Source organism: Carex rostrata, chromosome 5 (assembly GCF_964058835.1).
Source record: "Carex rostrata chromosome 5, lpCarRost1.2, whole genome shotgun sequence".
NCBI lineage: Eukaryota > Viridiplantae > Streptophyta > Magnoliopsida > Poales > Cyperaceae > Carex > Carex rostrata.
Window position 1 is genome coordinate 2,525,876 of NC_135922.1, and position 19,280 is coordinate 2,545,155.

Here is a 19,280-nt window from a genome sequence, read left to right on the forward strand (position 1 = left end):
CAATATCTATTGGAGACAGTTACGGAAGAATTCAAAGAGTAATTTCGTCGAACATCGAAAAAATAGAGAAATATGAAAGATACACAAGAAGGCAATACAACAAGCAAAATAAAATAAAAGAGAGACAAGATTTTACGTGAAAACCTTACGGGAGAAAACCACGGGAACACGACGCATAATCACTATATTAAAGAGTCTTATAATACAAGATGATAATCAAGCCAATAACACTTTCTTACACTCTTTTACAATTACATACGCTAATTCACGATATTATCAGTGTATTCGGTAGATTGGTACAAGAGATCAGCAAATCTTACAAACAAACTTGGAAAAGAGGTTTAGTTCTAAGAGAGAAGAGAGCAGCTCACCACCAAATGAATCATTTTGTCTTCACATTATAACAATAGCACACCAGACCCAATAACAGCAGTTATTATGGGTGCACTTGATGTCAAAAAACAAAAAAAATACATTACAACTCAGCCGTTACAGGATAACAAAAGTCCATTATAAGTTCAAAAAACAAATGATCAAACCTGTTCTTATCAGCCATTGCCAGCAATCAATCATTGGTACTGTACATATCAGTTTGAAAACATAACAGCCATTGCAAGGTTAATCTCTGGTAAATAAAAAGAACATACATTATTAACAAGGTTGAACTACAGCAAATAAACTCTGGTAAATAACAGTCCTGTAATGAAACCAGCCATTGCAAGGGTAACCACTAACCAACCGCACCACAATTTACTCAAACTAAGAAAAAGAAAAAGCAGAATCAATTCCAAGTCTTCAAATGAAGTTAAGCAACCTAGTTGGAAGCTGACAACTCATAATTAATCAAGTATATAATGTGGTATATTACCATTATCTATTGTTTGCATTCTCCAAAAGATATGTTAACGCATCCACCTCATCACCCAGCAAATCAACCTAACAAATACAGACAGAAAAAAAAAAAAAAAATTGTGCCTTTAATGGAATGGAAAATTTTACCCTCCAAATTTCCTGGAATGCAACTTGTTCTTTTTCACATTCTCACTCAAGAGTTGGGAAATAATTAATTTACATTCTGAATTTGGCAAGAATGGTACCTCTTTCTTAGCCGTGCAAAGATTATCACTTCACATGAAAATAAACAACAGTGTAAAAAATGACCTACCTGAAGACAAAAGGGAAAAGAACTAATAAACACAGCATAGAAAATATTACAAATGACCAAAACACCCAGAAGGAAGGGTGAATGGTTGTCTTAACAAAAATTCAACTGTTTTGCTTAATTTGCAGCAGATGGCAAAATCAAAATCCAACAAGATAAAACAAGCAAGATGCACAAAACAAATTCAAAAACAATAAAGTAAAGTTAAGAGTAAGAGTAAGAAATGCACAAACTTGTTAATGGAGTTCTGTTAGTGAGCTAGACGTACTCCTACTTCTCCAGAGATCACAACCGCTAACGGTGTTGTTTTGTATTGTCAAAAAACAAAAGGATTACAATCTAAGTTGATTCAGCACTTTCCTGTTCAGCTTCTCTATCATCTTGGGGGTTGCCAATAGGAGGATAGAACTGCTAATGAAAATTAGACATGATATGCATGTAAGCTATTGTTCTAAAGGATTTGATGCTGGGCATCATAATAATTGAAGTTGTTTGGTCATGTAACGACCAAATATATTCTAGCACTGGAAATCACCTCTTTTTACTATTCTTTATTTCAATTTTTGTCTAGTTCTGCAACTTGGGTATATTTTTAATCCTTTTGGAATTGATCAAGGTTTAAGCATGGAATTCCAGAAATTTTAGATGTTGGTATGGTTGGGTCTGCTATTAAAATTTATAGTCTAGGGCCTCTAGCTTGTAGCTAATATAATATAATTTATTTTTAATGTTGTATCCATACCTCATTGTAAGTGATGTTGTTTCTTTGGCACCAGTCTCTCATCAGAGGACAATCACCAATGTTAATACGAGGTCTAGGGTGGCTTTCAGTAGCAAGAGAAATGCTTATGTTCCTACAGTGTCGTATGTCCACAGTTTTCAGTTTCATCAGGCCCTGAAAATCTACCAACTCATCCAGCCTTGGGCACTTCGTTATGACAAGAACCTCGAGAGTGCTTGAATGGTTTTGAACCGATAGCAATGGCAAGGAGCACAGCTTGTCACAATGATTCAGTTCCAGGAACTTAAGTGATAGTGGCAGTGTTTTATCATTCCAATTGCATAATTCTGGACATAATGATATGCTCAAGCACTTGAGGGTGCTGAGGTTATCCAGCCCTGTCATTGATATGACCTTTGTGCACCTCATAATCTCCAGTATCACCAACGAAGCCAGATTTAGAATTATATGTGGACAGCTCACTCCAACCGATGGTGCACATGTTAATGATTCCACTTCTCGAAAATCTTCTTCTGTTAAGAATAGTTTAAACTGATTTTCTTGAAGTGGAATTGTGGAATCTGACAGATGGATCTTATTATTCCCAGATAAATTCAACTCTTTTATCGTTGTGTCTCTCTGTTGCATAAGTAAAATAAATTAGTTTAAATAAGGTAGAGTAATGACTAAAACAGAGTGTTTAAAAATTGTAGAGAAATGAAAAAAATTATAAAATGCTCATCTACCTGGTAGACATATCTTTCTCCCAAATATAATATGGGACACTCATAAATTTCAGCACTTTCTTGTTCACCAAATTCTTCTTCACCGCTTTCATGTTCACCACCTCCGTGTTCAGCACTTTCCAGTTCAGCTTCTCTATCCTCTTGGGGGTTGCCAATCAACTGCAAATGAAAATTAGACATGACATGTAAGCAAGTTAGGATTATTCTAGAGGATTTTATGCTGGACATCAGAATAATACAAGTTGTTTGATCATGTAACAACCAAATATATTCTAGCACTGGAAATCCTATTTTTTATTTTCCTTTATTTTTTTTCTTCTTTTGCAACTTTGTATATTTTTTAATGCTTTATGAATCAATCAAGGCTTGAGCATGGAAATCCACAAAATTTAACCTAGATAGTTGGTACAGTTTGGGTCTGCTATTATTAAATTTATAGTCAAGGATCTCTAGCTTCTAAATAATGTAATATAATTTATTTTTAATGTTGTATGCTGACCTCATTGTAAGTGATGTTGTTTCTCTGGCACCAGTCTCTCATCAGAGGACAATCACCAATGTTAATACGAGGTCTGGGGTGGCTTTCAGTAGCAAGAGAAATGCTTATGTTCCTACAGTGTCGTATGTCCACAGTTTTCAGTTTCATCAGGCCCTGAAAATCTACCAACTCATCCAGCCTTGGGCACATCGTTATGACAAGAACCTCAAGAGTGCTTGAATGGTTTTGAACTGAAAGCAACGGCATGGTGCTCAGCTTGTCACAATAATTTAGTTCCAGGAACTTGAGTGATAGTGGCAGTGTTTTATCATTCCAATTGCATAATTCTGGACAGAATGATATGCTCAAGCACTTGAGGTTGCTGAGGTTATCCAGCCCTGTCACTGATATAATGTTTGTGCACCTCATAATCTCCAGTATCACCAACGAAGCCAGATTTAGAATTACATGTTGACAGCTCACTCCAACTGATGGTGCACATGTTAATGATTCTAGTTCCCAAAAATCTTCTTTTGTTAAGAATAGTTTAAGCTGATTTTCTAGAAGTGTAATTGTGGAATCTGATAGATGGATCTCATTATTCCCAGAAAAATTCAACCTTTTAATCGTTGTGTCTCTCTGTTGCATAAGTAAAATAAATTAGTGTAAAGAAGGTAGAGTAATGAGTAAAACATAGTGTTTAAAAATTGTAGAGCAATGAAAAAAATTATAAAATGCTCATCCCATGGTGATCATATACCTGGTACACACAACTTTCTCCCAACTCATCCAGCCTTGGGCACTTCTTTATCACAAGAACCTCGAGAGTGCTTGAATGGTTTTGAACCGATAGCAACGGCAAGGAGCTCAGCTTGTCACAAGAATCCAGTTCCAGGAACTCGAGTGATTGTGGCAGTGTTTTATCATTCCAATTGCATAATTCTGGACATAATGATATGCTCAAGTTCTTGAGGTTGCTAAGGTTATCCAGCCCTGTCACTGATATGACTTTTGTGCACCTCCTAATCTCCAGTATCACCAACGAAGTCAGATTTAGAATTACATGTTGACAGCTCACTCCAACCGATGCTGCACATGTTAATGATTCCACTTCTTGAAAATCTTTTTTTGTTAAGAATAGTTCAAACTGACTATCTAGAAGTGGAATCATGGAATCTGACAGATGGATGTCATTATTCCCAGATAAATTCAACTCTTTAATCGTTGTGTCTCTCTGTTGCATAAGTAAAATAGATTAGTGTAAAGAAGGTAGAGTGATGAGTAAAACATAGTGTTTAAAAATTGTAGAGTAATGTAAAAATTATAAAATGCACATCCCATGGTGATCATGTACCTGGTAGACATATCTTTTTATCAACTCATCCAGCCTTGGGCACTTCCTTATCACAATAATCTTGAGAGTGCTCGAATGGTTTTGAACTGATAGCAATGGCATGGAGCTTAGCATGCCACAATAAATCAGTTGAAGGGACTCCAGTGATAGTGGCAGTGTTCTATCATTCCAATTGCATAAATTTGGACAGGATGATATGCTCAAGCGCTTGAGGTTACTGAGGTTATCCAGCCCTGTCACTGATATGACTTTTGTGCACCTCATAATCTCCAGTATCACCAACGAAGCCAGATTTAGAATTACATGTTGACAGCTCACTCCAACCGATGGTGCACATGTTAATGATTCCACTTCTCGAAAATCTTCTTTTGTTAAGAATAGTTTAAACTGATTTTCTGGAAGTGGAATTGTGGAATCCGACAGATGGATCTTATTATTACCAGATAAATTCAACTCTTTTATCGTTGTGTCTCTCTGTTGCATAAGTAAAATAAATTAGTTTAAAGAAGGTAGAGTAATGAGTAAAACATAGTGTTTAAAAATTGTAGAGAAATGAAAAAATTATAAAATGCTCATCTACCTGGTAGACATATCCTTTTCCCAAATATAATCTGGGACAGTCATAAATTTCAACCCTATCGATCGAGTGTAACACATCCTTCACAGGAACATGGAGTTCCAATTTTGGACAGTATTCAAAACTGACTTTTCTAAAAGAATTTAAGTCTATGGCTATCCAATTTATCGAGATAAGCTCTACACAGTTTGAGATTGTTAAGCTCTCAAGTATTGACCCAATCTTGATTTCACGAAAGCCACACTCATGTATCTTCAGTTTTAAAGCTCGAACTGGAAAAGTTACAAGTTCTAATTTTGGGCAGTGTTCAAAACTAACTTCTCTAACAGAATTTAAGCCCCCATCATTCCAATTAATCGAGATAACCTCTACACAGTTTGAGATTGTTAAGCTCTCAGGTATTGACCCAATCTTGATTTCACGAAAGCCACACTCATGTATCTTCAGTTTTAAAGCTCGAACTGGAAAAGTTACAAGTTCTAATTTTGGGCAGTGTTCAAAACTAACTTCTCTAACAGAATTTAAGCCCCCATCATTCCAATTAATCGAGATAACCTCTACACAGTTTGAGATTGTTAAGCTCTCAGGTATTGACCCAATCTTGATTTCACGAAAGCCACACTCATGTATCTTTAGTTTTAAAGCTCGAACTGGAAAAGTTACAAGTTCTAATTTTGGGCAGTGTTCAAAACTAACTTCTCTAACAGAATTTAAGCCCCCATCATTCCAATTAATCGACATAAGCTCTACACAGTTTGAGATTGTTAAGCTCTCAGGTATTGACCCAATCTTGATTTCACGAAAGCCACACTCATGTATCTTCAGTTTTAAAGCTCGAACTGGAAAAGTTACAAGTTCTAATTTTGGGCAGTGTTCAAAACTAACTTCTCTAACATAATTTAAGCCCCCATCATTCCAATTAATCGAGATAACCTCTACACAGTTTGAGATTGTTAAGCTCTCAGGTATTGACCCAATCTTGATTTCACGAAAGCCACACTCATGTATCTTTAGTTTTAAAGCTCGAACTGGAAAAGTTACAAGTTCTAATTTTGGGCAGTGTTCAAAACTAACTTCTCTAACAGAATTTAAGCCCTCATCATTCCAATTAATCGACATAAGCTCTACACAGTTTGAGATTGTTAAGCTCTCAGGTATTGACCCAATCTTGATTTCACGAAAGCCACACTCATGTATCTTCAGTTTTAAAGCTCGAACTGGACAAGTTACAAGTTCTAATTTTGGGCAGTGTTCAAAACTAACTTCTCTAACAGAATTTAAGCCCCCATCATTCCAATTAATCGACATAAGCTCTACACAGTTTGAGATTGTTAAGCTCTCAAGTATTGACCCAATCTTGATTTCACGAAAGCCACACTCATGTATCTTCAGTTTTAAAGCTCGAACTGGAAAAGTTACAAGTTCTAATTTTGGGCAGTGTTCAAAACTAACTTCTCTAACAGAATTTAAGCCCCCATCATTCCAATTAATCGAGATTAGCTCTATGCAGTTTGAGATTGTTAGGTTCTCAGATACTGAATGAAACATAATTTCACGAAAGCCACACCTCATGATCTCCAAGTTGCTTATTACTAATGGACATGTTAGGAATTTCAATTTTGGGCAGCCTTCGAAAGTAATATCCCTGACGTTCTGTGGAATTGTTGGGATTTTCCATAATTCTGGGCAATTTTCTAAAACGAGCATCTCTAGAGATGGAAAGTCACCATCATTTGCTTGCCACTCCACCAAATTGAGCATGTTCCTCAATATGAGCTCTTCAAGTGATGGGTAACTAGGTTTCTTGGGCTGCTTGGAAGAATCATATTCGACCCACAATAAATATGTTCTAGGCTCATCTCCCAGATTTCCACCTGATATCTCCAGAAATCTAAGATGTGGCAGTTGACCAAATGGTGGTAAGTAGTTAGGCTCAATACAGAAGTTAAGAGTGAGAGTTGTCAGTTTGGGAAGTAATGGATTATGCAACCAAGAAGGAAAATTTCGCCCTCCATAATTTAATATTCTAAGCTCTGTGAGGTTACCATGAGGTTGGAGGCTCTCGAGTACAACATTATGTATCTTTTCATCATTCTCACTCTTTGCATTGTTACTTGAACGGCAACTTAAATGGAGATGGAATGCGTCATATAGTTCTTCTTCTTCTTTTCCTTTACCATCTCTGAAATACTGCATAACACAATCTTCCTGAAAGTTTAAAAATAACTCGTGTAAATTTGGCTTTGATGCAAGATTAGCATTCTTGCAGAGTTCTACATCAACAATGTTTCTGAGCCCTGATATGCACAATGGTCCCCTAAGCTTATTCATATCCTTAAGCTCTCTCAGCCACCCATTTATTTCATGATCCATGACTTTCAAATACCCCCCCTGTATCTGTTGGAGTGTTGGTAATTTTCCAATCCCTGATGGCACGTTGGTAAGATAATCAGGTATACCCAGAATGTGTAGCCTAGTTGACTGCTCTATGCCCCTTGGTAATTCTTTGATTTGGTCACACCAAATTAATAATGTGTGCAGGTTAGGAAGTGGGAAGATAGATTCAGGTAAATGCTGGATTTCATTACTGTACAGCTCAAAGTACCGAAGGTTACTAAGGTTTTTCATGTTTTCAGGTAACTCCCCAACAAAATCGCAATCTAAAACCAAAGTTTGGAGGTTGTAGAGAAGACATAAAGTTTCAGGAATCACTTCCATCTTATTATCTTCAACATAAAGGTAGCGCAAGTGCTTCAACGTGCCAAGTGTATTTGGCAACAAGAAATTTGTCAAGTCAAGAGCTCTCGCATTTGTCAAGTCAAGAGCTCTCGCACAAGTGTATTTGGGAACAAGGAATTTGTCAAAGTCAAAGTTCTTTGACCTGCATCCAGCTGAAAAAGTTCTGATAGACCAGTAGTTGTTGGGCACTAAACCCAATAATTCATCGTGCTTGGTGAAGTACAGATGGCATACTTTGCATGGACCATTGTATTCTTGGTCATTTTCTAAAACTGGCCAATATGCCTCTTGAGAAACAGATCTTGCTAAATCATGTATTAAATCATGCAAGATGTAGAAAGAAGGCCCACCATCAACAAGTGATCTGCCTTGCAATTCATCAAAATACTCGCTTCCAATCTCTTCCAATGTTCTCAAATTTCTTGTATTGCCATTAATATATCCTTGCGCCATCCAGAGCCTAACCACCTTGTCTTTTACAAGTTTTGTATCTTTCGGAAACATGGACAAATAAAGAAAACATGGCTTTAGATGTTGCGGCAATTTCTGGTAACTTAACCTCAATGCTGGCATAACCTCTCCTGTCTCATCTATTTCTGACATATCACTCTCCAAAATTTCCCTCCATTTCTCTTCATTCATTTCATAACGAAGAATGCCTCCAAGTGCCTTTATCGCCAAAGGTGAGCCTTTGCACTTTTTGACAATACCACGACCAATCTCATGCAGATTTGCATTTTCACTTGTCTCCCTACTACCAAAAGCAAAATGCTTAAAAAGTGACCAACAATTTTCCTCGGGTAAGGAACTCAATTGAAAAGGTGATGTTGTCTGCATGATCTTAGCAACTGAGGTATTGCGAGTCGTCATCAGAATTCTTACAAATTTAGCACCAAGAAAACCAACTCGAAAGCACTCCCACAAATTTCTTTGTTCATTCCACACATCATCTAGCACGAGAAACAAGCCATGACCACTTATCTTTTCCTTGAGAACATCTTGGAGTTTGCTTAGCTCAGAAAACTCACAAGGTTTTTCACTCAGCGAGTCGATGATAGCTTTGGTTAGCCGCACCAGATCAAAATCATCAGATACACATACCCAACATCTCCTATTAAACAACCCATGAATCCTGGAGTCATTGAAAACAAGTTGGGCAAGTGTGGTCTTGCCGAACCCGCCCATGCCTACAATGGGAAGAACCATAAAATCAGGACCAGTTGAAGGATTCAGGAGGCTAATGATCTTCTCCTTATCCTTCTCCCTACCAAAAATAGCCCTCTCATCCACATGAGAGCTGGTTGGCGGTCGAATTTGGGGACCAATAACCAGTCTGGTCCCATCTTCCTCCCTCAAATGAAGATCCCTACGAGCATTTGAAATCTCTTCAAAGCTCTCTGTTATACCCTTGATCTTCTCAGCCATGCCATCTGGAATGGAGGCCTTGGTCTTAGTAACTGAACAAGAAGCAAGGGAGGATGATGCGTACATCTCAGCAATTTTTCTCTTAGTCCCTATAAAAATGCATATCAAAATTTCTCTTAGTTATCCCCATTTTATTTCGCAAAAAAAAAAAAAAAAAAATTGTCTTAAGTCTCATAAACTATCCTTGTGCAGTGAAGAAAAATTACCCCATAAATTTTTTTCGTTATATATATATATTTTTTTTCTTTGCTGTTGTTCTGGAGGGATTGCACATGCGTTAAATTTCCATAAATACAAAATTTTTTAGGCAATGAGGATTAAAAAATGCGACATTTCAGGTAAATGTTATTATCTTACCAATAAGTCACTATGGCAATAAAGATAAATGTAGAGAAGGAAAAATCGGAAATTAAATTGATGTTAAATACACTCAGAAATGAATTCATAAAATATGATAACTATAATATGGTCCAAAAATTAAATCGAAAGAATAGTAATTAAGCCTATTTTAAGCAAGCTTTCCTGGGCCATTTTTTTTTTTTGGGCCATGATACATTAAGAAAAGCATACCACCGCCCCTATGGTAAGCCTCAATGGCAGCATCTCCGCTCTCCACTATCGATCTCTGCACCTCGTAGTAGAACTCGTCAAGCACATCCTCTGCTTGATAGCCCACACCTCTCAGCTCCTCCAGCCACAGCCGAACAGATCTGTCATGAATCTCCCTCTCTTCAGCATCCTGTTGAACGGCCTGAATCCTCGCAAGCATCCGACTCAGCTTCTCCAAATCCTTTATAACACTTATTTGTTGGTCGGTAACAGGGGATGGTGGATCCTGCTGCTGGTGTGAAGTGGAAGGGGTGCCCCGAATGGCGCGGAGGAGGTTGGTGGAGATGGATTGGATGGAAGAAATCAGTCCGGATGCGGTCGCCATTAAATCTGAATTGAAACTCTCTCTTTTCCCTCAGTCCCTACTCTCTCACTCACTGCTCGCTTGACTAGAGTTTCACTTCTTGCTTGGTGAAAATTGTGGAGTGGGTTCGTAAGCCGTGAGTTTATTAACTGTGGCATACCCCGTGTAGGAAATCATGATGCAGGTCGGGAATTGATATAATTTGTATCCGCTTCTTTCTGACTACAACGGCTATTATTAACTGCTTGCTTGCTTGACTAGACTTAATTTCACTTCTTTGTTGGGCAAAATTGCGGAGTGGGTTCCTAAGCGGTGAGGTTATTAACTGTGGCACACCCTGTGTAGGAAATCATGCTGCAGTTCAGGAACAGATATAAATTTTACCCGCTTCTTTCATGATTACAACATCAGACCAACAATGTGATGAAATGAAGCATTAAGTCCCCACCCACATGGCTATTTGTACTAAAAGCTGCACATTGAGAAGACTTCCCGACAATTTCACAAGGAATCGTTTCACTTTAATTCAGGCTTTTTGACTACAACGTCACGTCAGACCGACAACAATTGTACAAATTGACTAATGTAATTACAATAAAACAACCAAACAGTTCACCTCTATTTGCAAACTAAACTTTAAATTTAATATGAAAATATCAACCGTTCAATATAAATTTGATATAAAAATATATTTGTAAACTAAATTTTAATTTTTTTATAATTTTTTTAAACCAAATTTTAGATAGATAGAAAATAACTATTTTAGATAAAAAAAAATGCTAATTACCTTTTCAAAAATGTAAAATTTTATTTAAAAGTAAATTTTTATGTGAAGATTATGTTGAACGGTTAGATAGATTGTTTGGACATTAAAAACAAAAATATTAATTCATAACAAGATTATGTTGAATGGTACTAAATATTTATGTTCAAAGGTGTTGTTGAGTGATTCCCATTTTTTTTAAATGTATATATTTATGTAAGATTTTTCATATAATTTGGAGTAAAATATTATTGTATTGTGAAATTAATTTTTAATATTCATAGGAAAATTATATGCGGTTAGTTCTATATGTTTCTAACATTTATAGTTTGAAAATGAAAATTTGACTATGTTTCTGACTATAATTATTATTTGTGCCATAATACAATTGACATAAAAATAAAATATTTGAAATATTGTGAGACTGTAAAATGATTAATATGAGAAAATGGTCGGCAACTTGAAACCCTCAAGTAATCTAGTTTTATTGCGTAGGGCCAATCTCATTAACTCAGGTGAAACCATTATATTTTAGATTAAATAAACCAGGTAAATTCCGGTGCTCTATTTATCCACCTATCTTAGATAGAAAAATACTTATTACTTTTCAAAAAAGTAAAATTTTATTTAAAAGTAATTTTTCATATGAAGGTTATGTTGAATGGTAGATAGACTGTTCAGACATTATTAATAAAAATATTAATCCATACAAGATTATGTTGAACGGTAGTATTGTAGCCTTACTCAGAGGCGGTGTTGACTGATCCTCATTTTTCTTTAAATGTGTGTATTTATGTATAATTTTTAATATAATTTAGTGTTAAATGTTATGATATTTTAAAATTGATTTTTATTATTTTTAGAAAAAGTTATATATGATTAGTTCTATATGTGTATAACATTCATGGTTTGAAAATTTGCTGACCTCACTCAAACGATATTATATCTATTTATATAAACATATAATTATTATTCGTGCCATAATACAATTGACATAAAAAATAAAAAAAACATTTGAATATTGTGAGAGGTTAAAATGATTGGTCTGACAATTTGGTCGGCAACTAATTGAAACCCTCAAATAATTTGGTTTAATTGCGTAGGGCCAATATCATTAGTTCGGGTGAAACCACTATATTTTGCATTAAAAAAACTAGGTATTTTCCGGTCGTCTATCTATTTCTCTGGAAGTTATTTTATATTTTTAATATTTTAATATTTTTTAGAAATAGTTTTAGAAAAATAAATAGAGTACCTTAAAATTTGAATATAATAGAAGAATTATAAAAAGTTCTTAATGACACATATCTAAAGTTTGAACCTAAAACAATAACTCGGATTCAAACATTCTTATTTATTTTTACAGCAACACACCAAGAAACATTTTTATTATTTCCAGCCATAAACAAAATGATTCGTGATTGTTCTAGTATATCTAAATTTTTAAGATTTTTAATCCATTTTATTTGACGATCCTTCTAGTACATCTAAAATTCAAATACTCAATCTATTTTTATAGATTTTTTTTATATTAAAAAAAGTTGGGTCAGTGGAGTAAGGCACTCTCATGCTAGCTCCACCGAGCCACTAATTCGGTGGAGTTGTTTTTTCTAACTTTTGATCATGTTGCTCTTGCCCCCATTTAAGCTTTTCTATTTATTTCTATTTCAAAAAAAAAAAAAAAATCAAAATTGGGTAAGTAAATAAAAAAAAGTTTCAGAATGGTTTTTAATTGGAGACGTCCGATTTGAATCAAACAACCACAATTTTTACCATTCTAGTAAATCATGTGTCTAATAAGTGGGTCCCCCGACAGTCAAATCAAAGTCAGAGACCACTACAACTTCACTTATTTTAAATTTGTTTGAAATATATGGACATGATGCTAAATTCCTTCCCAGATAATAAGTTGGAAAGGGATTTTAGTAAGAGGAGGGATCAAATGACACCGTTTTTTAGTGACATCGGATGACACCGTTCATTTTCAAAGTCCAAACAGTTGATTCAAACCGTTCAACTTGATGGATATGTTAAAATGTGCTTGCAGATCAAATTTTACATTTTTGTGAATTTTTTTTGGGTTTATTCAGAGGGGTTCAAAAATTCAACGGTCTGAATATAGCGATTTTGTTAAATACTTAATAAATAGTAAAAAAATTCAGAAAAATGTAAAATTTGATTTCCAAGTTACTCTTAATATATCCATCATATTGAACGGTTTGGATCGACTATTTGGATTTTGAAATTTCAAAAATGGACATTGTCACCCGATGTCACCAAAAAACGGTGTAATCCGATCCCTCCTCTTTTAGTAAATTCATTTTCTTGACACCTCATATATGACATTTTTCCTTGGCCTACACACTGTATGAGCATAAGATATTTCCTAAAAGATTATTACAGGAAATGAAAACTTGATCAATATTATATTTTGTGTGGGCCCACCAATAATCTAATTACAAATTAACCCTTATTAGGACCAAAATTTATCAATGTTGGATCGGGGATTGGTTGTTAATTACCACATGGAGAGAACAACAAGTCGGTAAAAAAATTTGTAAATAAAAATGAGGTACTTTTGTTGGAGCAATCATTATTTTTCTCTTTTGTCTTGAAATGTTACTACATTGGATTTATTTTAGACCAGTTGCACAAAGAGGACAAGTATCAATTGGGCATATGGTCATATTCCACGCAATGTACCTGTTTAGGCAATAAAATGATTATTACAGACGAAGGTGGGTGCAAACAATATCTGATCAATTGCTTCAAAAGAATCTTGCAAGATTCAAATTTAAAGTGAACCTATTGTACACACTTCTATTTCTAAGTTCATCTAATATCTTTGTGAACTCAATTCCAAAATCTATCCGATTGACTTCAAATGATAAATCCGAACCGTGAAAATCTGTCTACCATACGAGTGATGCATCTACATGTGAAAAATTTTAATTTTAAAATTAATTTTATATATAGTCAAGTGGTAAAAAATGTTCAAAAAATGAATGCATTAAATTAATTTATAGACATTCAAATTTTAACCACTTGACTTTGTACTAATAAGATAGATGGATTTCAACAATTTATCATTTGTAAGATAGATGGATTTCAACAATTTTATAGACATTCAAATTTTAACTTTTTACATGTAGACACATCACTTGTAAGATAGATGGATTTCAACAATTTATATTTGTTATTTGAAGTAATTCCGATAGGTTTTAGAGTTGAGTTTAAAACGAGGCTTTCTGGACGCATCCATTTTTAAATGTATTTTTACCACTTGACTCTATACAAAATTAATTTAAAATTTTAAAATTGCATATAGACACATCACTCATAAGGTAGATAGTTTCAACGGTACTTTAAATTTGCCATTTAAAACTAATCTGATAGGTTCTAGAATTGATTTCTACTCCAAGTAGCCATATTTATTTGTGGTAGGTATACACACCAAAAAACTATTGATTTGGAACGATTGCCTGGAAGAAGTCTCCGATCCCATAGCAAGTAGTCGAGTAGAACTGTTGTAATTTTTAACTTGATCAAATTTCTATGTGAACTTAACTCTAAAATCTACCAGATTAGCTTTAAATAATGAATCATAACTGTTTAAGTTGATCAAATTTTATTGCATTCATTTTTTGAACTTTGTTTACCGCTTTACTCTATACAAAATTAATTTGAAAATTTAAAAATATTATATGTAGATGCATCACTCATAAAGCAGATAGTTTCAACAATTCAGATTTATCATTTAAAACTAATTCAATAGATTTTAAAATTGAGTTCAAAAAGAACTTTAGTGAACTTTAAAACACACTAGTTGTACTATATATGTAGTATGTACATATATAGTTAGGAAAAAACATTCAAAAATGGATGTATTAAAATTAATTTATAAACCTTCTAATTTTGGCAGCTTGACTTCATACTAAATAATTTAAAAAGTTTAAAATTTTTGCATGAAGACACATCACATATAAGATAGATGAACGGTTTGAATTCATTATTTGAAACCAATTCGATAAATTTTTTAGTGGAGTTCATAGAGAAATTTGATCTAACTTAAGAACACCTAGTTCTACTCGACTACTTGTTATGGGATCGGAGACTTCAAGTCAATCATTCCAAATCAGCCATGATAGCCGGCTTGTGTTGTCAATTTGTTTCCCACACGTTTGTCAGTTCTTATATAACTACTTCCTTCTCATTACTCATCAACCAATCAAACAATCATTATTTAATTTATTTTCTTTTCCAGTATTCCACAATCACCAACAACTCAATATGAAATCATTCTTCTTATTCTTCTTTCTTATACTCTCAGTATTTCTCTGCTCAAAGCAATCCTTCTCTTTATCACACGACAACACAACCGATCTCACCACATTGCTCTCCTTCAAAAACCACATCTATGACCCAAATGGGACTCTCAGTTCCTATTCTCTCACTGACTGCTTGCTTGACAAGACTTCCACTTCTTTCTTGCGGGGTGGGTTCGTAAGCCGTGAGTTTATTAACTGTGGCACAACCCGTGTAGGAAATTATGCTGCAGGCCGGGAACAGATATAATTCTTATCCGCTTCTTTCTGATTACATTTACAACATCAGACCAACAATGTGATGAAAAGGAAGCATTAAGTCCCCACTCACATGGCTATTTGTACTAAAAGTTGCACTAAAAGTTGCACATTGATAGGACTTCACAAGGAATCTTTACTCTTAAATTCAGACTTTTTGACTGCAACATACCGACAACAATTGTACAAATTCAATGATGTAATTACAATAAAACAACCAAACAGTCTATATCAAGCGTTCAATATAAATTTGATATGAAATATATTTGTCAACTAAAATTTAACTTTTTAGAATTTTTTTAACCAAATTTAGATAGATAGAAAATTATTATTTTTTAAATGGTCTAGAATATATCTTTACAACAACTGATTATCCACCTATCTTAGATTAAAAAAATACTAATTACTTTTTTCAAAAATGTAAAATTTTATTTAGAAGTAAATTTATTATGTTGAACGGTAAGATAGACTGTTCGGACATTAAAAAAATAAAAATATAAATCTATTACAATACTTTGTAAGCTTAGAACAGTTATATAATAAATTAATATTTTTATTTTCAAAGTTTATAAACAGTAGATACAAATTGTAATATGATATATTCATATGAAAATGTATTTAGAGACCAAATTTTATATGTTTTTTTAGAATTGTTTTATTATTTTTTAGATAGTAAAAAATCATGTCATTTAAAATTATTCACCATTCCAAAATAGTGATTTTTTACCTAACTAAAATAATAGCAAGAAAATTTTAAATTAAATATATAAAATTTGGTCTCATTATATATTTTCATATATATGGAGATCATGTTGAATAAAAATATAGATCTATAATATGAACCGATCCATATTTTGCAAATTACCATAACCTCACTTGTCATTCATGCCATATATAATACGGTTGACATAAAAATAAAATATTTTTACATAATGACTGTGAGACTGTCAAATAATTAATTAGTCTGACAAAAATGGTCTGCCACTTGAATCCTACAAGTAATATAATTTTATTGCATAGGGCCACATTAGCATTAATTAGCTTAGGTGAAACCCAACGTCGAGATAAAATAAGTAATGTAAATTAATAACATGCGCATCTGAAAAAGAAACATGCATGATCAACTGTTGTATATCCTAAAATACAATAAAATAAATATGGATGCATGAATATAAAATTTGAGCTCCTTTCATCACATGCGCATTTTTAGCTCCTTTCATCGCTCTAAAAAAATATTAACATGCACATTAATAGTAAATTTCTTTCTAAAAATATAAAATTTCGTGTTCAATACAATTTAATATGAAGATCATGTTGAATGGTTCAAATTGACCGTTTAAATTTTCAAAACCAAGAAAAATATGAGACACAATTGAAGTATAAGAAAGATCTAAAATATTTGAATTCTACCCATGCAAAAAATTACTCTAAACCAGTAATTAGAAAATATTTGAACAGTAATACTTTAAAGTGATCTCTATCATCGATCTCAGAATTTTACTTTTAACATGGCTTCAGTTTCTTACTCATGACAAAAATTAGATGTCCGTACTCATGATCAAAGCCATTGCAAGAAAATTTGTGGGCCCCAAATTTTTTCTCAGCCAATCCAAGAAAATCAAAGCCCTGTCAGAGTTGATTTGACCAAGAAAACCAAAATTTTGAGCAAACAAAAAAAATGTGTCACATTTTCAAACTGAAAATGCGGAAACTGCTGACACTCAATTTATGTTTACGGTTCAAAAATACGGCTGTGTTAAAAATAGTATTTATTAGAATTAGTGATTATTTAGTTTAATATTTTTTTTTCAAAACGGTATAAATAAAAATTTCAATAATCTGGGGATTTAAGTAATCTTGAGCCGACATACTGTTGTAAGGTCCTTCACGCCTCATATGACATTTTAGGTGTATATGAACAGATATATCACAAAATATGTACCAATATAAGCCAAAAATAAAAATATATACACCAATAACTAATTTCCTAGTACATTCAAATTCTTAAATAAATAATCTATTTTTTTAGAAATATTTTTATATTAAAATAAGTATAGATGCATGAATATAAAATATAAGCTCCTTTCATCACATGCGCATTTTTTTAATTAGCTCCTTTTATTGCTCTAAAAAATTATTAACATGCACATCTATAGTAATTTTATTTTTTAAATATAAAATTTTGTGTCCAATACAATTTAATATGAAGATCATGTTGAATGGTTCAAATCAACCGTTTGAATTTTGAAAACGAAAAAAAAAATGTGAATCATGATTGAGGTATATAAAAGACCTAAGACATTTGAAGATGAGAAAATGTATAAACAAGATTTGATTAGAATTTGGACCAAAATTTTTATATTTATCATCTTAAAAAATTTAAATCAAATAATTACGATTTGATCAGAATTTTAATTTTAACACGGTTTCATTTTCAAACTGCGGATAAAAATTAGGTGTCCGTAGCTTGAAGCTGCAGACGAATCTTGATCAAAACCACTGCAAGAAAATTTGTGGGCCTCAAACTTTTTCTCAGCCAATCCAAGAAAACCATAGCCGTGTCAGAGTTGATTAATTTGACCAAGAAAACCAAAATTTTGAGAAAAAAAAAATGTCTCCACATTGTCAATCTGCAGAAACTGTATACACTCAATTTCTGTTTACGGTTTCAAACTATGGTTGTGTCAAAAATGAAATTTATTAAAATTCGTAATATTTGATTTAATTTTTTTTTCAAAAAGGTACAAATCAGAATTTCAGTAATATGAAAAGGGCTTTAAGTAATCTTGGGCCCACATACTCTTGTAAGGTCGTTGGCATCTCATATGACATTTTTCTTGGCCCACACACTGTATGAGGATAAGATATTTCCTAGGTGCCTCACATGAAATTTCTAGGGGTGTCAACGGGTACGATACGGGTCGGGTGGAGACATTTTCATACCTGTACCCGTTATGATAACGAAAAAAAATCTTTACCCTTACCCGTTGGTGAGTATTCCCGCCTGTCACGCGGGTGACCCGGGTTCGATCCCCGGCAACGGCGCCAAAAACTTGATGTGATTTTTACTACTACACAAGTAATAAATCCTAATTTACCCTCAATTCGGTTGCAAGTGTACAACCTTGTCAAGTAGTACTTAGGGATCGTCTCCACAGGGACAATTCGGAATATTAAACCTAACCTAACTAATTTAATTAAGTAAAAGGAAATAAAAGAAATTTGTTTGTTTTTATGATGTTTTGGTTTGTCGGTGATCAAATTGAATTAACTAAATTCTAGGTCTAAATGTGGTGTTAAAGCTAGAATGAGAAATTAGGGTCTCTTAGGGTTCCTATCCACTAATGTCACGATTAATTGATTTATTAAGGTTGTTCTTATAATTATGAAGGCACAGTCTAATGTTATCGGTATAAAGTGATATTTCTATGTTAATGCCGTCTTTAAATTAATATAAATGTCACCTCTCGGTACTTAGTTACACTAATCCAAAGTTATTAAGTCTTTTAACTGTCCCAATTGGTATAGAAAGCTATTCGTCACCTCTCGGTACTTGGTACAATTTTCTAACCTATCGGGTTAAGCCCGTATAAGACAAGCGTCGCCTCTCGGTACTTAGCCTATCAAATACCCTTTTCTTTATGGTCAGGACTAAATATTCAATTTCTCAATTGTAAATATCGAATCCTAGGGTTTCATGCAATTTCTATTAAGTCATCACAACCAAATAATATAAAGAAAAGATCATACCAAGGAACAAGTAAATATAACATAAAATCAACTAATCCATGACATAAGTTTCAAGTTCTAACCCTAATC

At 33.6% G+C, this 19,280-nt stretch overlaps 2 protein-coding genes across 2 annotated transcripts in view; one reads left to right on the forward strand and one right to left on the reverse strand.

Moving 5' to 3' along the window:
* LOC144554209 (uncharacterized) overlaps positions 1-19,280 on the forward strand; it is a 68,225-nt gene that overhangs the window by 3,311 nt on the left and 45,634 nt on the right. The gene's annotated exons all lie outside the window — the stretch shown is intronic.
* LOC144554349 (uncharacterized) lies at positions 1,192-10,187 on the reverse strand. Its single transcript, XM_078302674.1, has 8 exons — positions 9,773-10,187; positions 5,042-9,291; positions 4,462-4,935; positions 3,868-4,341; positions 3,129-3,746; positions 2,630-2,788; positions 1,905-2,522; positions 1,192-1,570 (listed from the first exon to the last, which is right to left on the reverse strand). Exons 1-8 carry the CDS (start codon positions 10,134-10,136, stop codon positions 1,502-1,504), a joined length of 7,026 nt encoding a protein of 2,341 aa, XP_078158800.1. The 5' UTR covers positions 10,137-10,187; the 3' UTR covers positions 1,192-1,501.